Source organism: Odocoileus virginianus, chromosome 6 (assembly GCF_023699985.2).
Source record: "Odocoileus virginianus isolate 20LAN1187 ecotype Illinois chromosome 6, Ovbor_1.2, whole genome shotgun sequence".
Classification (NCBI taxonomy): Eukaryota; Metazoa; Chordata; class Mammalia; order Artiodactyla; family Cervidae; genus Odocoileus; species Odocoileus virginianus.
This window is the reverse complement of record NC_069679.1, coordinates 89290706-89313922: the sequence shown is the minus strand read 5'-3', so window position 1 is coordinate 89313922 and position 23217 is coordinate 89290706. Positions and strand designations below refer to the sequence as shown.

Genomic DNA, 23217 nt, shown 5'->3' with positions numbered 1-23217 from the left:
ATGGAATTCCAGTTGAATTATTTCAAATCCTAAAAGATGATGCTGTGAAAGTGCTGCACTCAATATGCCAGCAAATTTGGAAAATTCAGCAGTGGCCACAGGCCAGGAAAAGGTCAGTTTTCATTCCAACCCCAAAGAAAGGCAATGCCAAAGAATGTTCAAACTACCACACAATTGCACTCATCTCAGACATTAGTGAAGTAATGCTCAAAATTCTCCAAGCCAGGCTTCAGCAATATGTGAACCGTGAACTTCCAGATGTTCAAGCTGGTTTTAGAAAAAGCAGAGGAACCAGAGATCAAATTGCCAACATCCACTGAATCATCGAAAAAGCAAGAGAGTTCCATAAAAACATCTATTTCTGCTTTATTGACTATGCCAAAGCCTTTGACTATGCGGACCATAACAAACTGTGGAAAATTCTGAAAGAGATGGGAATACCAGACCACCTGACCTGCCTCTTGAGAAATCTGTATGTAGGTCAGGAAGCAACACTTAGAACTGGACATGGAACAACAGACTGGTTCCAAATAGGAAAAGGAGTACATCAAGGCTGTATATTGGCACCCTGCTTATTTAACTTATATGCAGAGTATATCATGAGAAACGCTGGGCTGGATGAAGCACAAGCTGGAATCAAGATTGCTGGGAGAAATATCAGTCACCTCAGATATGCAGATGACACCACCCTTATGGCAGAAAGCAAAGAAGAACTAAAGATCCTCTTGATGAAAGTGAAGGAGGAGAGTGAAAAAAGTTGGCTTAAAGCTCAACATTCAGAAAATAAAGATCATGGCATTCAGTGCCATCACTTCATGGCCAACAGATGGAGAAACTGGAAACAGTGGCAGATTTTATTTTGGGGGGCTCCAAAATCACTTCAGACAGTGACTGCAGCCATGAAATAAAAAGATGCTTACTCCTTGGAATAAAATTATGACCAACCTAGACAGCATATTCAAAATCAGACACATTACTTTGCCAACAAAGGTCTGTCTAGTCAAGGCTATGGTTTTTCCAGTAGTCATGTAAGGATGTGAGAGTTGGACTATAAAGAAAGCTGAGCACTGAAGAATTGATGCTTTTGAACTGTGGTGTTGGAGAAGACCCTTGAGAGTCCCTTGGACTGCAAGGAGATCCAACCAGTCCATCCTAAAGGAGATCAAGCCTGGGTGTTCATTGGAAGGACTGATGTTGAAGCTGAAGCTCCAATATTCTGGCCACCTGATAAGAAGAGCTGACTCATTGGAAAAGACCCTGATGCTGGGAAAGGATGAAGGCGAGAGGAGAAGGGGACAACAGAGGATGAGATGGTTGGATGGCATCACTGACTCAATGGACATGAGTTTGAGTAAACTCTGAGAGTTGGTGATAGACAGGCCTGGCGTGCTGCAGTCCATGGGGTCACAAAGAGTTGAACACAACTGAGCGACTGAACTGAATTGAACTAAATAGATAACTAATAAAGTATCTCTTATAAGTTCCCAAACTTTTAATTATCAGAACTTTTTGGTTTGGGGACTTCCCTGGTGGTTCAGGAGTTAAGACTTCACACTTTAATGCAAGGGGGTCTGGGCTTGAAATGTTTTGCCTGCAAGATATTTATCGCTATTAGTTGTTCTTTTCCTTTTCATTAACTGTATGTGCTCAGCTGCTTCAGTCGCGTCCGATTCTCCGACCCTGTGGGACCATAGCCCCCCAGGCTCCTCTGTCCACAGGCTCTCCCCACCAGGAACACTGGAGTGGGTTGCCGCGCCCTCCTCCAGGGCGCCTTCCCCACCCAGACACCGAACCCGTGTCTCCTGCACCTCCTGCACTGCAGGCAGACTCTTTGCCACTGAGCCACTGGGAAGCCACATATGAGCTGTTAATCAGAAGTTTTTATTATGGTGATAACCAGTGACAGCAGACGGAGAGAACTTAATTCCAGTCAAAAGCAAAAAATAAAAAACAGACCCAAAAAACTTTGATATTTTATGGGACACTTGTAACACCTGGATATACTTCTGGTTGTCACAACATGGGGGTCATGTGGTGGGGAGGGGCAGGTTTCTGGCTGGGATGCTACTGGCATCTAATGGGCACGCCAGGGTTGCTCTCTACAACAGAGAATTATCTGGCCTAAAATGCCAACAAAGGTCCGACAAAGTCAAAGCTATGGTTTTTCCAGTGGTCATGTATGGTTGTGAGAGTTGGGCCATAAAGAAAGCTGAGTGCCAAAGAATTGATGCTTTTGAACTGTGGTGTTGGAGAAGACTCTTGAGAGTCCCTTGGACAGCAAGAAGATCCAACCAGCTGGAAGGACTGATGCTGAAGCCGAAACTCCAATACTTTGGCCACCTGATGCAAAGAACTGACTGATTTGAAAAGACCCTGATGCTGGGAAAGATTGAAGGCAGGAGGAGAAGGGGATGACAGAGGATGAGATGGTTGGATGGCATCACCGACTCAATGGACACGAGTTTGAGTAGGCTCCAGGAGTTGGTGATGGACAGGGAAGCCCGGTGTGCTACAGTCCATGGGGTCGCAAAGAGTCAGACACGACTGAGTGACTGAACTGAACTGAAAATGCCATATATGACAGTTCCAGGACTGAGAAACCCTGTTCTAGGGTATAGCTCCAACTTGTATTTTCTGAAACCAAATATCTAATTAGATTTAAGAGATTTAACATTCACTGAGTTGAACTCAACCCATTTTGAGGAAGAGACAGTAAAGTTATAGTCACAAATATTGATACCACTGCCTAAATTAGTACACTGCTGCCCTACATTTTCAATTAGATTACCACTGCCCTACATTTTCAATTAACACAAGCTGATTTTCTCAACAAGAAGTTATTTCTTCCTGTACAGGCAAATGGGCATGATAACAAAGGAAAGGCTGTCACTTTACGTCAAAATTAAAGACAATTAAATTATTTTTAAAATAAAGCTTTCTTCCAAGAAAGTACTATTTTTAAATTTAATGCAGTATTAGAAAGAAAAAAAGTATTCAACTTCACAAATTAGAAAATTAGAAGATTTTACTTTAGTTCTACCAGTAAAATCAATACCAGATTACCACAGGTTAAAATTATACTTTAAAGATAACTAATGATTATTTTTACAGTTTTTAATAATTTTATTTGGCTGCACTGGATCTTAGTGGTGGCACGTGGGATCTAGTTCTCTGCCTGTGTGCTAAATTGCGTCTGACTCTTTGTGACCCTATGGACTGTAACCCTCCAGGCTCCTCTGTCCACGGGATTCTCTAGGCAAGAGTGCTAGAGTGGGTTGCCATTTCGTCCTCCAGGAGATCTTCCTGACTGAGGGATCAAACCCATGTCTCTTACATCTCCTGCACTGGCAGGTGGGTTCTTTACCACTAGCGCCACCTGGTAAGCCAGGGATCAAACCCAGGCCCCTTGTATTGAAAGCACTGAGTCTTAACCACTGGTCCACCAGGGACATCCCTATAGTTCTTTTTTAGTTTGTTTTATATAACACTGCCATGTCTTTTTAAACAGTAAGATGGCAATGAGATACAGAACAACATTGTTACTTATCCAAATCTAAGCATTTGTCTTTATTGTATGGCTGATTTTAATATTTATTATTGGTCTTTATGTTATCAAACAGTCAGTAAATCCAAATGAGCAAATGACATTTAGTATGTGGTGATGGAGCTGCCTGAAGAAAAACCAATACCAATACTATACCATAACCATCCATGGTTTAAGGTACCTACATCTTATCTGAATATTTAGATCTAGGGAAAAATCTAGGCAGCAATCAGCTACTCCCAAACATAGTACTTAAGTACGGTTGACCCTCCAAATAATGTGGGGGTTAAGGATGCCAACTCTTTCAGCAGTCAAAAATCCACTTACAATGCATAGCTGGCCCTGGAGATTCAATGTTCACCTTTATCTGTGGTTCTACATCTGCAAACTCAACCAACTGCAGATTATGTAGAACTGTAGCATTTATTATTTAAAAAACCCTCATATAAGTGGACCCTGGAAGTTCAAACACTTGCTATCCAAAGGGAAACTGTACTTCTTCTTAGTTCACTGTCCTTTGCAGTCAACAACTGCTCCTAAGAGTTCCAGAACTGACTTTTTCTACTAACGTAGTTGGAATAGAAGTTTTCTTTGGTATGTCCAACACTCAGCCCCAAACTACACATTCAAAGTTCTTAATTGCTTTTCTGAAGGCCATTTATATTACTCAAATGAATAGAAGGAAAAAACTAATAAAACGAATGGATAGATAAACTTAGTTAGAGGAATAGTAATATGATAGAAGACATTTAGGAATTTGTAAACTAGTTACAAGAGGCAATTATGACACTGCTAAAAAAGATAAAATGATAAATATACAAATGATTTTATAATGAAACATCCAAAAGTCTACACATTTTAATCGCAGTGTTTTAAAAACAAATTTTTTAAATCCTCTATTTTTAAAATTAACAATGACCCTACTAAATACTACCCACATCAAATTATTCAAATAATATTTCCTACTTCGCCTTACTTAGCACTATTCAAATTTCAACGGCCACTTTTCAACTAGTTCCTTTGTTTGCACCCTCTCAATGTTAGCCTCAATTAATTGCCTTCTTTTTATGCTGGGCACTAGAAAACCTAAATATGGAGTCTGTCAACATCTGGGTAACCCATGAAAGGGCTTCTGGGCACATGTGAGCCTCTTTAAATTATATGTTAAGTTTATGTGTTATGTTTGTATGCATGTAGGCTTAGGGGAAGGGACCTATATATTTCATCAGATTCTCAAAGGAAACTATATAATTAGGGTTATTCAAGCAATTAATCCAGCTTCCCTGGTGGCTCAGATGGTAAGAATCTGCGTACTATGCAGGAGACCTGATCCATGTGTCGGGAAGATCTCCTGGAGAAAGGAATGGCTGCCCACTCCAGTATTCTTGACTGGAGAATGCCACAGACAAAGGAAACTGGGGGCCTGCAGTCCAGAGGGCCGCAAAGAGTTGAGCATGACTGAGCATCTAACACTAACATTTTATACAATTAATCTTCCAAATTGGGACACTTAAGAGCAAAAGTTGATGCCAGGACAACAGGCACAAATTGGAACCGTCTTATGTAAACAGGGATGTGTTTCCACCTTGTCAATAGACCAGCATTTTAACACAGGAAATACAGGGCCTATTTTGGGTCATTTCTGCAGATTAATTTATTTAAAGTGTGAATGAGGTCTCCTATTAGTGTGTATGACAGGGGAGTTATACTTTGTACAAGGTATTCCCTTGTTTCTTCCCTACTTGAGTTGACTCTAAATTTTATTTTAAATTACCTGTTACCATGTTGTTCACTGGATAGTGCTGAAGAGGAAAGTACATCTGCTTTTCTACAACTGGAGTCCTTATAAAATGCTTTTCTGTGCTATAAAATGAAACATATAGAAAGTCATATTTATATTTGTTTTTTGGACTTGTTATACAAATTAGCCGATTATACAGAGTGAAGTAAGCCAGAAAGATAAAGACCAATACAGTATACTAACGCATATATATGGAATTTTAAAAGATGGTAACGATAGCCCTATAAGCAAAACAGAAAAAGAGACACAGATGTACAGAACAGACTTTTGGACTCTGTGGGAGAAGGCGAGGGTGGGATGTTCTGAGAGAATAGCATTGAAACAAGCATACTATCAAGGGTGAAACAGATCACCAGCCCAGGTTGGATGCATGAGACAAGTGCTCAGGGCTGGTGCACTGGGAAGACCCAGAGGGATGGGATGGGGAGGGAGGCGGGAGGGGGGATTGGGATGAGGAACACATGTAAATCCATGGCTGATTCATGTCAATGTATGGCAAAAACCACTATAATATTGTAAAGTAATTAACCTCCAACTAATAAAAATAAATTTAAAAAAGGAAATTATTCCAGGCAATATGTATAGCAATGTATTGCTCTGTGATAAGATTTCAGTCTTATTAGGTGAAAACATTAACCATGAACTACTTCTGTGCTTCCAAACAGATGGGGAAACAGTGACAGACTTTATTTTGGGGGGCTCCAAAATCACTGCAGATGGTGACTGCAGCCATAAAATTAAAAAATGCTTGCTCCTTAGAAGAAAAGTTATGACCAACCTAGACAGCATATTCCAAAGCAGAGATATTACTTTGCCAACAAAGGTCCAGCTAGTCAAAGCTATGGTTTTTCCAGTAGTCAAGTATGGATGTGAGAGTTGGACTGTAAAGAAAGCTGAGCACCAAAGAATTGATGCTTTTGAACTGTGGTGCTGGAGAACATTCTTTCGAGTCCCTTGGACAGCAAGGAGATCCAACCAGTCCATCCTAAAGGAAATCAATCCTGAATGTTCATTGGAAGGACTGATGCTGAAGCTGAAACTTCAAACTTTGGCCACCTGATGTGAAGAACTGATTGATTTGAAAAAACCCTGATGCAAGGAAAGACTGAAGGAGGGAGGAGAAAGGGACGACAGAGGATGAGATAGTTGGATGGCATCACTGACTCAATGGACAAGAGTTTGAGTAAACTCTGGGAGCTGGCGATGGACAGGGAGGCTTGGCATGCTACAGTCCATGGGGTCGCAGAGTCAGACATGACTGGAGTGACTGAACTGAACTGAACAGATATTTTTGGTTTTCTTGACTGCTTCACAAAACAAGTATTTATTGAGTAATAGAGACCCGGTCTTTCCCCCAATATTCTTGAAATCATAATAATTCAATAATACTTTATAATTAGATAAAATACATAAATACACATGTAATTTTAAATACTCTAAAAGAAAAGGCTCCATTTTATTTTTTTTTATTTTTTTTTTTTTTAAAAGGCTCCATTTTAAATAACCGTTAACATTTACTGTTATTGTGTTCAAATAACTGGAACTCTATTATAAATTAGCACTTCCACATTTTAAGCAAAAAACGATGTCTGGGAAAAAACATGAGGTACACTAAGTGACTTCTGAGTTAAAAAGAGAAAAAGTTAAATTATTCTGAGTGTGGTTATATAGTATAATTAATTATATTCTAATTTTTACAGAGCTAAGCAGTTTTCAACTAAAATATCCTATTTTCTAACTGCCAAATAGTAATGTTTATTATATTCAGACTATATATAATCCATAGATAATACAACTATATGAGAATAAAAACTTCAATAATAAAAAATTGAGATCATCCTTAAATTTATTATACTGAGTGATAACAAAGACTTTATTTTCAATTTGTTGAAAAGTCCATTTAAAAGAAACTATAGCTTGGAGACTTCCCTGGCAGTCCAATGGTTAGGACCCTGTGCTTCCAATGCAGGGGTCATGGGTTTGATTACTGGTTGGGGAACTAAGATCCTGCATGCCATGAGGCATGGCCAAGAAATTAAAAGAAAAGAAATGAAAACAGAGAAACCATAACTCATTTACAAAGAGTTCTACAAATAAAGCAAAACAATGTTCCCAAAAAAGTCGGGGACTAAATAAGGATACCCATTATCATTGTTATTATTTAGCATGGCTCTAAAATTTCTGGCCAAACAGAAAGAGATGGGGGAGGGAAAAGCAAGAAACAGAAGAGATAGCTAGTAAAACAGAAGAGCTATATAGAGAAAAGGAAGAAAAAATACTTCCATTATTAACAAATGATATAAACATGTACCCTGAAAAGCCAAGAGAAAAAACTGAAATATTTTTGGAATCTTAAAGTGGGTAAATGTAAGACAAATACTCAAAAATAAATAAATTTTCTACATATCAGCGATGACTAATGAAAATAAAATGGAAAAAATGATCCAATCCACTATAGCAACAAAGTTCATAAAAATTCTAGGAATAACATAATAAGCAGTTTCTGATTCTATCTGTAGAAAAATTAGGAAACCTTACTGAGATATCAAAAAATAAAAACAAAAAAGGCATTGTCTTGGATAGGAATACTGAAAATTATCAATTATTCTCAAGTTTAACACAATTCTCAAAGAGATTTTAGTGCTCAAGACGAAATAATTCTAAAATTCACATGAACAATCATGTTAGAAGATCTAATAGGAGATAAGATTAAATTTATAATAAAATGAAAAAATACCTAGGAATAGTCTTAAAAGAAATATAAGATTTATATGAAGAAAATATGGGAAAAAATTTTAATATTTATCTACTTATTTGGCTATACCAGATCTTAGTTGCAGCATGCAGGATCTTTAGTTGCAGCATATAGGATCTGGTTCCCTGACCAGGAATCTAATTGGGGCCCCCTGCATTGGGAGCATGGATTCTTAGCCAATAGACCACCAGGGAAGTCACCTGAAAAAAAATTTTTAAGGTCTACAAAAGAAAACTTGAACAAGTGAGAGAAAATATACCATTTTCTCAGATAGGAAGATTCAGCGTCAAAGTCTCCCTAAACTAACCTATAATTTTTGCAATGTCACTAAAAATAACAACAGGAATTTTTAATATGAACAGGCTGGTTCAAATTCCATCAAAATTCAGATGGAAAAATAAACCAGGAAGAATAGTTAACTAAGAAAATTTGGAAAAGAGTAAGGAGGAGGAACTAGCTCTAGATATTAAATCATATTATAAATAATTAAAACAGTGATACTGTTGTATGACAAATGAATGTAATAGAATATATTAATAATAAAGTCCAGAAATAGGCCCAAATACTTAAAGGGATTTAACCTAGGATAAAGGTGGCATTTCAATACAGTGGCGGGGGGAGATAAATTATTCAACCAACAGACAAAAGCACATAATTATCTGAAGAAAAAAAAGAAGGTGAGATCCAAACCTCACATCTTACACCAAGATATATTCCAAATGTGTCAAAGATTTCAATTTAAAAATTAAAAAAAATCATTAAGAAAAACCATAGCAAAATAATAACAACAATAATCTCATCGAATGATTTCTTAAAAAATGACACAAAACACAAGGAGCCGTTAAAGAAAATATTAGTTAAGAATGAATAGAGGACTTGGTCCAGTGGTTAGGAACCCACCTGCCAAAGCAGGGGACATAGGTTCAGTCCCTGGTCTGAGAAGATTTCACACGCCATGGGGCAGCTAAGCCCCTTGTGCTGAAACTACTGAGCCCTCATGCCAAGCCCATGCCCCACAACAAGAGAAGTCACTGCAATGAAAAGCCCACTCGCTGCAACTAGAGAAAGCCCGTGCACAGCAACAAAGACCCAGCACAGACAAAAATAAATAATTTCTTTTAAAAAAGAATGAATACATATAGTAAAAAATTTCTGCATGCAAAACCCATTTTTATTTATAAAATTTATTTTTTTATATAAATTACATATTTCTTTGGCAAACAGTCTTCACACTACTTTACTCATAGCACATCTGGAATGCCACACTACAGGATAAGTCTTAACAAGGTCTATATTTCCAAAGTAGCATGTGTCTACCAGGCACTGTAGAGGAAGATAAAGAAAAGCCAGGGTATGCTGAGGTGAAGAAGAGGGAAGGTGTAACATATGTTAGCAAAAGGCTAATGTGAAGGTAGAAATATGTTATCACACTGTGTCAGAGAAAGTATAGAAGAATGGTGACTATCCCAGTTTACTTTGGATTGAGGGATTTCTCAGACATGGGCTTTTCAGCTCTAAAACCAAGACCGTCCCAAGCAAATCTGGATGTCTGGTTACCCTAGCCATGTAAACACAAAGTCAATTGGAATGTAAGCTGGTTTAAACTCTTGGAGGGCAATTTGACAAGGCCTATCAAGGATACCACAGGACTGGAAAAGGTCAGTTTTCATTCCAACCCCAAAGAACGGCAATCCCAAAGAATGCTCAAACTACTGCACAATTGCACTCATCTCACAGGCTAGTGAAGCAATGCTCAAAATTCTCCAAGCCAGGCTTCAGCAATACGTGAACCATGAACTTCCAGATGTTCAAGCTGGTTTTAGAAAAAGCAGAGGAACCAGAGATCAAATTGCCGACATCTGCTGGATCATCAAAAAAAGCAAGAGAGTTCCAGAAAAACATCTATTTCTGCTTTATTGACTATGCCAAAGCCTTTGACTATGTGGATCACAATAAACTGCAGAAAATTCTGAAAAAGATGGGCATAGCAGACCACCTGACCTGCCTCTTGAGAAATCTGTATGTAGGTCAGGAAGCAACACTTAGAACTGGACATGGAACAACAGACTGGTTCCAAATAGGAAAAGGAGTACGTCAAGGCTGTATATTGGCACCCTGCTTATTTAACTTATATGCAGAGTATATCATGAGAAACGCTGGGCTGGATGAAGCACAAGCTGGAATCAAGATTGCTGGGAGAAATATTAAGAATCTAAGATATGCAGATGACACCACCCTTATGGCAGAAAGTGAAGAGGAACTAAAAAGCCTCTTGATGAAAGTGAAGGAGGAGAGAGAAAAGGTTGGCTTAAAGCTCAACATTCAGAAAATAAAGATCATGGCATCTGGTCCCATCACTTCATGGGAAATAGATGGGGAAACAGTGGAAACAGTGTCAGACTTTATTTTTGGGGGCTCCAAAATCACTGCAGATGGTGACTGCAGCCATGAAATTAAAAGACGCTTACTCCTTGGAAGGAAAGTTATGACCAACCTAGATAGCATACTAAAAAGCACAGACATTACTTTGCCAACAAAGGTCCATCTGGTCAAGGCTATGGTTTTTTCCAGTGATCATGTATGGATGTGAGTGTTGGGCTGTGAAGAAAGCTGAATGCCGAAAAACTGATGCTTTTGAATGGTGGTGTTGGAGAAGACTCTTGAGAGTCCCTTGGACTGCAAGGAGATCCAACCAGTCCATCCTAAAGGAGATCAGTCCTGGGTGTTCATTGGAAGGACTGATGTTGAAGCTGAAACTCCAGTACTTTGGCCACCTCATGCGAAGAGTTGACTCATTGGAAAAGACCCTGATGCTGGGAGGTATTGGGGGCAGGAGGAGAAGGGGACGACAGAGGATGAGATGGTTGGATGGCATCACAGACTCAGTGGACATGAGTTTGAGTAAACTCCCGGAGTTTGTGACGGACAGGGCCTGGCATGCTGCTGAACTGAACTGAACTGATCAAGGATACAAAATGTATACACTCCTGACGCAGCAATCCCCCTTCTAAGAATTACTCCAGAGACACTTGCACACATACAAAATGACCTTACTTGATCAATCACTGAAGCACTGATTTTAACAGCAAATGAGAAATTACCTCAAGTCCAGTAAAATAGGAAAACAGTTAAATAAATTATGGTAAATCTATATAATAAAACACTACATAGCACAAAAATGAAAACGTTCTTTATGTAGTTAACATGGAATGATCTAAAAAGTAAATTATTAAGAGCAAACAGGAAAGGTGCTGAACAACGTTTATAGAATATTACTATCTATGAAGAAAAGGAAGAGTATTTACTTGAATTTGCCAGTATATGCATATACAAGAACCTGATAATACTGGTTGTCTCTGGGAGGGAAACAGGCTATCTAGAAGCCAATATATTTCATCAGTTCAGTTCAGTTCAGTCACTCAGTCATGTCCAACTCTTTGTGACCCCATGAACCGCAGCACACAAGGCCTCCCTGTCCATCACCAACTCCCGGAGTCCACCCAAACCCACGTCCATCAAGTTGGTGATGCCATCCAACCATCTCATCCTCTGTCGTCCCCTTCTCCTTCTGCCCTCAATCTTTCCCAGCATCAGGATCTTTTCCAGTGAGTCAGCTCTTCACATCAGGTGCCAAAGTATTGTAGTTTCAGCTTCAACACAAGTCCTTCCAATAAACACCCAGGACTGATCTTTAGGATGGACTGGTTGGATCTCCTTGCAGTCCAAGGGACTCTCAAAAGAGTTTTCTCCAACACCACAGTTCAAAAGCATCAATTCTTCAGTGCTCAGCTTTCTTTTTTTTTTTTTCAGTTTTCTTTATAGTCCAACTCTCACATCCATACATGACCACTGGAAAAACCATAGCCTTGACTAGACGGACCTTTGTTGGCAAAGTAATGTCTCTGCTTTCCAATATGCTATCTAGGTAGGCAGGAGCAGTGGCCAAGAGGAGCTACCCCGCATCAGAAGTAAGAGTATATTTCATAGTTTCCCCTTTTGTGTATCTTGAATTTTGAACCATATGAATATATTATCTATTAAAAATAAAATTTGACAACAGAAAATAATAAGTAGGCATGAAAATATTTTTAAAAGGAGAGCAATGAGTTTGGTATTTACAAGCCTTGTCGGGTATTAAAATACATAAAGTTAAATAACTTAAAAGAAGATTGTATTTAAGTTATATAACTTACAAGAATATCAAAACAAATCCACAGATTTATGGAATAAAACATAGCCTAAAAACAGATCTCCAGACATACTAAAAACAACATATGACAAAGGAAATCATACATCAGCTGGAGATAGATTTATTCTCTAAATACTGGCAGAAGTCTAAAAATTGGGAAAGAACAGTGAATTTTACATTTTCTGTGATGGTTATTTGAAGTATGGATAAAAACTGCTGGCACCATTGCTCACCAAGTTTGTGTTCAATAAACAGAGATGTTTATGACTTTAAAAAAAACTGGTGGAAACTTATTTGTAAGACAAAAATAAATTTTTACCTTCAACTGTTAACATATACCACATACAAAATGAATATCTGCAGAATAAAAAACCTATTTGATATCTAAATGGGAAAGGACTTTCCTGAACATAAAAGCAGTAAAAGAAAAAGAAGTGATTCGCTTAACAATGTAAAAATTCAAAACTTATGTCTCCAAAAAATATAAGCCAGATAAACATCTGAGGAAAGAATGTGACAAACTAGATATGTGACAATGTGACAAAAAGGATAATATAGCTATTATATAGAGATATCAGACAAGTTGATAAGAAAAACAGTAAGACTCCCAGTAGAAAATGGGGAAAGGGTAAAACTAAGTCGTAGAAAAGGACATGTAAAATGCTAATGAATTTTAAAAGATTAAAACCTATTAGTAATCTAATAAAAATGCAAATTAAACCAAGATCCTATTTTTCATCTATTAAGTTAGCACAAGACTTCTTATTACTATACTGATGAGGATGCAGTAAGACAAACACCTGGTGGGATTTTTAAATTTGTACTTTTATGGGAAGCAACTAACAATAGGCATCATGGCCTTTAAAAACATTCATGTTTCATTAATATCATAAAATCCACATCTGAGAATTTACATTAAGAAAAATTATCTAGGGAATTCCATGGCTGCCCAGTGGTTAGGACTCTGCACTTTCACGGTCGAGAAACAAAGACCCTGCAAGCAACATGGTGCAGCCAAAAAACGAAAGAAAATTATCTAAAAAGTGGAGAAAGATTTATTTTTAAAAAGATATTTATTAAGGTGCTACAAGAGTAGCAAGCTATAAATTTTTTTTTAATTTAAAGGGAGATGGTTAAACAGACAATAAGATTAAATGCCAATACAGCCATTACAGACATAATATCAAATAAGGTTTTTCAAAATGGAGAACTGCCCATACAATAATAAACAGAAAATCAAGAGACAGACTCTCTGCTGTCCGACCTCAACTCTACTTAATGTGTACATGGAAGTCACTTCAGTCATGTTCAACTCTTTGCAACCCTTTGGACTTCTGTGTCCATGTGTCCAGTTTCTCAACCACCAGGCTTCTCTGTCCATGAGATTCTCCAGGCAAGAATACTGGAGTTGGTTGCCATGCCCTCCTCCAGGGGATCTTCCCAACCTAGGGATGGAACCCACATCTCTTACATCTCCTGCATTGGCAGATGGATTCTTTACCACTAGTGCCACCTGGGAAGCCCACTTAATATGTATATCTGTATAAAACTAGCAAGAAATGTACTAATGTTGATGGTGGTTATCTGAGTGGTGGGTTTGCTTACAATTTAAATTTTTTAAATTCTTTTTGTTAGTATTTTCCATTTTGACAAACTAGATGCGTTACATTTATTATAACATAAGAACAAGAAAAATAAGCAAAAATTCACGCCATTTTCAGAGGATTTGGGAACATACTGAGAAAGAAAAACAGCACAGTGATTAAGAGTTTGGACTCTCAGAATTGGTTTCAAATTACCTTCACTGCTTAAACAATACAGGGTGAATTATTTAACTCTCTGAACCTGTTTCTTCAATTGTAAAATGAGGCTAATACTATTTTTCTATCTTACAGAGTTGTGAGAATCAAATGAAATACTGTGAATGGCTTAGCTCGTCAATGTCTTTCATTTGGCACGTGTTCAATAACTAGTTCACCATTTAGTGTTCAATATTACATGCTCTGGTGGTTCCACAAAGACAGACATCTACCTTTATTTTTGTTGTTATTTTGTTGTTACTGGAAAATATTAGACATATTTCCCCCAGATTCATAAGCTCTCTTTGTATATTAAGGAAAATAGCTTTTGTCAAAAGTTTTTTCAAGTATATATTTTTCTTTTAACTTGGTTTATATTTCTATTTCCAGGCACAGGTTTAAAATAGTTTTGGTAGTCATATTATCAATCTTTTCCTTATGCTTCTGCATTTTGCAGGACAATCATTTCTTGAAGGAAAAAAAAAAACCACATCTGTTATCTTTTCTAGTCAAGTGAATCACTGGGAGTTACCTTTTAATTTCTATTTCCAGGAGGCGGTCCTAAGATGGAGGAGGAATACAATGGGGAGACCACTTTCTCCCCCACAAATTCATTGAAAGAACATTTGAACGCTGAGTAAATTCCACAAAACAACTTCCGAATGCTGGCAGAGGACATCAGGCACCCAGAAAGGCAGCCCACTGTCTTCGAAAGGAGGTAGGACAAAATATAAAAGATAAAAAGAGAGACAAAAGAGGTAGGGATGGAGATCCGTCCCCAGAAGGGAATCTTAAAAGAGAGAGGTTTCCAAACACCAGGAAACACTCTCTTCAGCGGGTCTATGGCAAGCCTTGGAATCTCAGAGGGCAAAATAACCAGGAGGAAAAATAAATAAATAATTAAAACCCACAGATTACGTGCCTAACAGCAACTCCCAGTGGAACAGCAGCCCAGACCCTTGCATCCCCCCACTAGCCAGCAGGAGAGTGACAGGGAGGAGTGGACTGCATTGCTTAGGCTAAGGACCAGGCCTGAATGCCCTGAGGGCAATCTGAGGGAACTAGCTTGAGATAGTCGGAGAAGGCAATGGCACCCCACTCCAATACGCTTGCCTGGAAAATCCCATGGACGGAGGAGCCTGGCAGGCTGCAGTCCATGGGGTCGCTAAGAGTCGGACACGACTGAGCGACTTCACTTTCACTTCTTACTTTCATGCATTGGAGAAGGAAATGGCAACCCACTCCAGGGTTCTTACCTGGAGAATCCCAGGGACTGGGGAGCCTGGTGGGCTGCCGGTCTATGGGGTTGCACAGAGTTGGACACGACTGAAGCGACTTAGCAGCAGCAGCAGCAGCTTGAGATAGTAACCCAGACTGTGGGACAGCTATACCGTGAAAAGCCTTAACCTAAGACACTGCCAGGCCCGCTCACAGAACAAAGGACTGAGCAGAGCTAGCCGGCTGCAGACTGGCCCATCACCCAACCGGAGACAGACTGGCATGGGCAGCCTGAGTCGGAAGGGGGCAATCGCGACCCCAGAGAGGTATCCCATACCAAACTGCAAGCAGACTTCGTTGCTAACCAAGACTTTTTGGGATTCTGGATGGTCGACATCCTCTGGGAGGGTCGCAGCCAGAGATCAGCTCCCCAGAAGAGACACACAGCACACCTGAGAAGGCGTGCCCATTGTACACCCAGAAAACCGAGCGGCTGAGACGGGGGAGGTGATAAGTTGCAGCCTTCAACTGGGGGCGACTGTGCTCACCAGACACCTGGTCACCTGAGCTGCTCAGACCTGAGATGGGCACAAAACGCAGGCCCAACCAACTCTGCACCTTTGTGGAGTACCCGAGAACCTGAACCTGAGTGGCTTAGACCTGGGGAATGCATGCAACCCGGGGCCAGCATCAGACAGTTCCCGGCAGAGCAACCTAGAGCCTGAGCAGTGTAGACTGGGAAAGCACACACGCCATGAGCGGGGGCAAACCCAGTGTGGCTGACACACTAGGAGCACTCCCCACACACATCAGTGATATTTGTTTGCAGTGCTCCTCCCTCCCCACAGCACGGCTGAACAAGCGAGCCTAAATAAGTGACCACCACCACTCCGCCTTGTGTCAGGGCGGAAATTAGACACTGAAGAGACCAGTAAACAGAACAAGCTAAAATAAACAGAGGGAACTGCTCTGGAAGTGACAGGTGCAACAGATTAAAACCCTGTAGTTACCACCGACTATGTAGGAAGGGGCCTATAGACCTTGAGAAGTACAAGCGGGACCAAGGAACTACCTGAAAATGAATTGACCCCACACTGTGCACAACAGATCCAGAGAAAGTCCTAGATACTGTTATCATTTTTTAAATTAAAAAAAAGTTTTTTTTTTACTTTTAAGTCCCCTATTACTCCTTTAATTTTCATTTTTATAACCTACTATTACGTTGAAAAAAAAGACTCTATTTTTAAAGCAAACGTCACATATATATTCCATAATTTTTGTGACTTTGTTTTTTTTGTTGCTGTTGTTTTGTTTTGCTTTGTTTTAATATTGTATTTTTGAGAATCTAACCTCTACTCTTTATTTGTAATCTTTGCTTTTTGGTATTTGTTATCAACTTTCTACCTTTAAGAACCCAATCTTCAGTACCCATTTTTACATGGGAGCGAGATCACTGGCCTGATTGCTCTCTCCCCCTTTTGACTCGCCGTTTTCTCCACCAAGTCGCCTCTATCTCCCCCCTCCCCCTTTTATTCTCTACCCAACTCAGTGAATCTCTTTGTGTGTTCCAGGCTGTGGAGAACACTTAGGGAACTGATTACTGGCTGGATCTGTCTCTCTCCTGTTGATTCCCCCTTTTATCCTCCTGGCCACCTCTGTTTCCTTCCTCCCTCTTCTCTTCTCTGTGTAATTCTGTGAACATCTCTGAGGGATCCAGACTGTGGAGAGGACATAGGGAAGTGATTACTGGCTAGCCTGCTCTCTCCCCTTTTGATTCCCCCTCTTCCCCTCCTGGTCACCTCTATCTCCCTCCTGCCTCTTCTCTTCTCCATGTAACTCTGTGTACCTATCCGGTGTCCCTCACTGTGGAGAAACTTTTCATCATTAACCTAGATGTTTTATCATCGGTGCTGTATAAATGGAGAAGTCTTGAAGCTACTGTAAGAATAATACTGAAAACCACAGGCAGGAGGCTTAAGCCCAAATCCTGAGAACACCAGAGAATTCCTGAATCCAGGGAACATTAATCGATAGGAGCTCATCAAACACCTCCATACCTACACTGAAACCAAGCACCGCCCAAGGGTTGACAAGCTCCAGAGAAAGACATGCCACACAAATCCTCCAGCAACACAGGAACATAACCCTGAGCCTCAATATACACGCTGACCAAAGTCACACACAAAACCCACCGACATCTCAAAACTCATTACTGGACACCTCATTGCACTCCAGAGAGAAGAAATCCAGCTCTACCCACTAGAACAACGACACAAGCTTCCCTAACCAGGAAACCTTGACAAGCCACCCATCCAACCCCACCCACAGTGAGGAACCTCCACACTAAAGAGGAACCACAAACTGCCAGAATACAGAAAGGCCACCCCAAACACAGCAACATAAATAAGATGAAAAGGCAGAGAAATACCCCACAGGTAAAGGAACAGGATAGATGCCCAACAAACCAAACAAAAGAGGAAGAGATAGGGAATCTACCTGGTAAAGAATTCCAAATAATGATGGTGAAAATGATCCAAAATCTTGAAAACAAATTGGAGTTACAGATAAATAGCCTGGAGACAAGGATAGAGAAGATGCAAGAAAGGTTTAACAAGGACCGAGAAGAAATAAAAAAAAAGAGTCAATATATAATGAATAAGGCAATAAATGAGATCAAAAACACTCTGGAGGGAACTGACAGTAGAATAATGGAGGCAGAAGATAGGATAAGTAAGGTAGAAAATAGAATGGTAGAAATAAATGAAACAGAGAGGAAAAAAGAAAAAAGAATTAAAAGAAACGAGGACAACTTCAGAGACCTCTAGAACAATGTTAAAAGCCCCAACATTTGAATCATAGGAGTCCCAGAAGAAGAGGAAAAAAAGAAAGACCATGAGAAAACACTTGAGGAGATAATAGTTGAAAACTTCCCTAAAATGGGGAAGGAAATAGCCACCCAAGTCCAAGAAAACCAGACAGTCCCAAACACGATAAACTCAAGGTGAAACACCCCAAGACACATATTAATCAAATTAACAAAGATCAAACACAAAGAACAAATACTAAAAGCAGCAAGGGAAAAACAACAAATAACACACAAGGGGATTCCCATAAGAATAACAGCTGATCTTTTAATAAAAACGCTTCAAGCCAGAAGGGAATGGCAAGACATACTTAAAGCGATGAAAGAAAATAAGTTACAGCCCAGATTACTGTACCCAGCAAGTATCTCATTCAAATATGGAGGAGAAATCAAAAGCTTTACAGACAAGCAAAAGCTGAGAGAATTCAGCACCACCAAACCAGCTCTCCAACAAATGCTAAAGGATCTCCTCTAGATAGGAAACACAGAAAGGGTGTATAAACTCAAACCCAAAAAACTGAAGTAAATGGCAATGGGATCATACTTATCAATAATTACCCTAAATGTAAATGGGTTGAATGCCCCAACCAAAAGACAAAGACTGGCTGAATGGATACAAAAACAAGACCCCTATATATGTTGTTTACAAGAGATCCACCTCAAAACAAGGGACACATACAGACGGAAAGTGAAGGGTTGGAAAAAGATATTCCATGCAAATAGAGACCAAAAGAAAGCAGGAGTAGCAATACTCATATCAGATAAAATAGACTTTAAAACAAAGGCTGTGAAAAGAGACAAAGATGGACACTACATAATGATCAAAGGGTCAATCCAAGAAGAAGATATAACAATCATAAATCTATATGCACCCAACATAGGATTACTGCAATATATAAGACAAATGCTAACAAGTATGAAAGGGGAAATTAACAATAATAGTGGGAGACTTTAATACCCCACTCACACCTATGGATAGATCAACTACACAGAAAATTAACAAGGAAACCAAACTTTAAATGATACAATAGACCAATTAGACCTAATTGATAGCTATAGGACATTTCACCCCAAAACAATGAATTTCACCTTTTTCTCAAATGCACACGGAACCTTCTCCAGGATAGATCACATCCTGGGTCATAAATCTAGCCTTGGTAAATTCCAAAAAATTGAAATCATTCCAAGCATCTTTTCTGACCACAATGCAGTAAGATTAGATGTCAATTACAGGAGAAAAACTATTAAAAATTCCAACATATGGAGGCTGAACACCACACTGCTGAATAACCAACAAATCACAGAAGAAGTCAAAAAAGAAATCACAAATGAAAATGAAAACACAACAACCCAAAACCTATGGGACACTGTAAAAGCAATGCTAAGGGGAAGGTTCACAGCAATTCAGGCTTACCTCAAGAAACAAGAAAAAAAGTCAAATAAATAACCCAACTCCACACATAAAGCAACTTGAAAAGGAAGAAATGAAGAACCCCAGGGTTAGCAGAAGGAAAGAAATCTTTATAATTAGGGCATAAATAAATGCAAAAGAAGCAAAAGAGACCATAGCAAAAATCAACAAAGCCAAAGCTGGTTCTTTGAGAAGATAAATAAAATTGACAAACCATTAGCCAGAGTCAACAAGAAACAAAGGGAGAAATATCAAATCAACAAAATTAGAAAGGAAAATGGAGAGATCACAACAGACAACACAGAAATACAAAGGATCATAAGAGACTATCATTAGCAACTATATGCCAATAAAATGGAAAACTTGGAAAAAATGGACAAATTCTTAGAAAAGTACAACTTTCCAAAACTGAACCAGGAAGAAATAGAAAATCTTAACAGACCCATCACAAGCATGGAAATTGAAACTGTAATCAGAAATCTTCCAACAAACAAAAGCCCAGGACCAGATGGCTTCACAGCTGAATTCTACCAAAAATTTAGAGAAGAGCTAACCTATCCTACTCAAACTCTTCCAGAAAATTTCAGAGGTAGGTAAACTTCCAAACTCATTCTCCGAGGCCACTATCACCCTAATACCAAAACCTGACAAAGATGCCACAAAAAAAAGAACACTACAGGCCAATATAACTGATGAACATAAGATGCAAAAATACTTAACAAAATTCTAGAAAACAGAATCCAACAACATTATTAAGAAGATCATACATCATGACCAAGTGGGCTTTATCCCAGGGATTGAAGGATTCTTCAATATCCACAAATCAATCAATGTAATACACTACATTAACAAATCAAAACATAAAAACCATATGATTATCTCAAAAGATGCAGAGAAAGCCTTTGACAAAATTCAACATCCATTTATGATTTAAAAAAAAACCCTCCAGAAAGCAGGAATAGAAGGAACATACCTCAACATAATAAAAGCTATATATGACAAACCCACAGCAAACATCCTCAATGGTGAAAACTTGAAAGCATTTCCCCTAAAGTCAGGAACAAGACAAGGGTGCCCACTCTCACCATTACTATTCAACATAGTTTTGGAAGTTTTGGCCACAGCAATCAGAGCAGAAAAAGAAATAAAAGGAATGCAGATTGGAAAAGAAGCAGTAAAACTCTCACTGTTTGCAGATGACATGATCCTCTGCATAAAAAACACTAAAGACTCCACCAGAAAATTACTAAAGCTAATCAATGAATATAGTAAAGCTGCAGGATATAAAATCAACACAAAGAAATCCCTTGCTTTCCTATACACTAACAATGAGAAAACAGAAAGAGAAATTAAGGAAACAATTCCATTCACCATTGCAATGAAAAGAAAAAAATACTTAGGAATAAATCTACCTAAAGAAACAAAAGACCTATATATATGAAACTATAAAACACTGGTGAAAGAAATCAAAGAGGACACAAATAGATGGAGAAACATACCGTGTTCATGGATCAGAAGAATCAATATAGTGAAAATGAGTATACTACCCAAAGCAACCTATAGATTCAATGCAATCCCTATCAAGCTACCAATGGAATTCTTCAGAGAACTAGAACAAATAATTTCACAATTTGTATGGAAATACAAAAAACCTTGAATAGCCAAAGCAATCTTGAGAAAGAATGGAATTGGAGGAATCAACCTGCCTGACTTCAGTCTCTACTACAAAACCACAGTCATCAAGACAGTATGGTACTGGCACAAAGACAGAAATATAGATCAATGGAACAAAATAGAAAGCCCAGAGATAAAGCCATGCACCTATGGACACCGTATCTTCAACAAAGGAGGCAAGAATATACAATTGGGGAAAAGACAATCTCTTTAACAAGTGGTGCTGGGAAAACTGGTCAACCACCTGTAAAAGAATGAAAATAGAACACTTTCTAACACCATACACAAAAATAAACTCAAGATGGATTAAAGATCTAAATGTAAGACCAGAAACTATAAAACTCCTAGAGGAAAACATAGACAAAACACTCTCCGACATAAACCACCGCAGGATCCTCTATGACCCACCTCCCAGAGTAATGGAAATAAAAGCAAAAATAAACAAATGGGTCCGAATTAAAATTAAAAGCTTCTGAAAAAAAAAATTAAAAGCTTCTGCTCAACAAAGGAAACTATAAGCAAGGTGAAAAGACAGCCTTCAGAACAGGAGAAAATAATAGCAAATGAAGCAACAAAGAATTAATCTCGAAAATATACAAGCAACTCCTGCAGCTCAATTCCAGAAAAATAAACAATCCAATCAAAAAGTGGGCCAAAGAACTAAACAGACATTTCTCCAAAGAAGACATACAGATGGCTAACAAACATATGAAAACATGCTCAACATCACTCATTATCAGAGAAATGCAAATCAAAACCACAATGAGGTACCATTTCACACCAGTCAGAATGGCTGCTATCCAAGAGTCTACAAGCAATAAATGCTGGAGAGGGTGTGGAGAAAAGGGAACCCTCCTACACTGTTCGTGGGAATGCAAACTAGTACAGCCACTATGGAGAACAGTGTGGAGATTCCTTAAAAAACTGGAAATAGAACTGACATATGACCAAGCAATCCCACTCCTGGGCATATACACCAAGGAAACCAGATCTGAAAGAGACACGTGTACCCCAATGTTCATTACAGCACTGTTTATAATAGCCAGGACATGGAAGCAACCTAGATGTCCAGCAGCAGACGAACGGATAAGAAAGCTGTGGTACATATACACAGTGGAATATTACTCAACCATTAAAAAGAATACATTTGAATCAGTTCTAATGAGGTGGATGAAACTGGAGCCTGTTATACAGAATGAAGTAAGCCAGAAAGAAAAACACCAATACAGTATACTAACGCATATATCGGAATTTAGAAAGATGGTAACGATAACCCTGTATGCGAGACAGCAAAAGAGACACAGATGTATAGAACAGTCTTTTGGACTCTGTGGGAGAGGGGGAGGGCGGGATGATATGGAAGAATGGCACTGAAATATGTAAATTATCATATTTGAAACGAATCACCAGTCCAGGTTCGATGCATGATACAGGGTGCTCGGGGCTGGTGCACTGGGATGAACCAGAGGGATGGGATGGGGAGGAAGGTGGGAGGGGGGTTGAGGATGGGGAACACATGTACACCCATGGCACATTCATGTCAATGTATGGCAAAACCAATACAATATTGTAAAGAAAATAAATAAATAAATAAAGCTGAAAAAAAATAAAGAAAAATTTCTATTTCCCATTCTTCTCTTACAAGGTCACTTAGGATAACTATTCTCTCCTTTACTAATTCCTTAATATCTTCATGGTCTCACCTTTTCAGTTTCATTTTTCTTCCTAACCTTACCAGTTTCTTATCTCAAAAAGCATAACAAGTTCAAAGGAGTTCTATGAATAGAGATTCAGTTCAGTTCAGTCACTCAGTTGTGTCTGACTCTTTGCAACCCCATGAACCTCAGCACACAAGGCCTCCCTGTCCATCACCAACTCCCAGAGTCTACCCAAACCCATGTCCATCGAGTCGGTAATGCCATCCAACCATCTCATCCTCTGTCGTCCCCTTCTCCTCCTGCCC

General features: G+C 39.0%; 1 protein-coding gene across 1 annotated transcript in view; it reads right to left on the bottom strand.

The window, feature by feature from the left end:
• TERB2 (telomere repeat binding bouquet formation protein 2) overlaps positions 1-23217 on the bottom strand; it is a 44667-nt gene that overhangs the window by 4839 nt on the left and 16611 nt on the right. The window contains exon 6 of the mRNA XM_020900749.2: positions 5319-5407. Within this exon, the coding sequence (XP_020756408.1) occupies positions 5319-5407 (89 nt within the window). The remainder of the gene's footprint in view (positions 1-5318; positions 5408-23217) is intronic.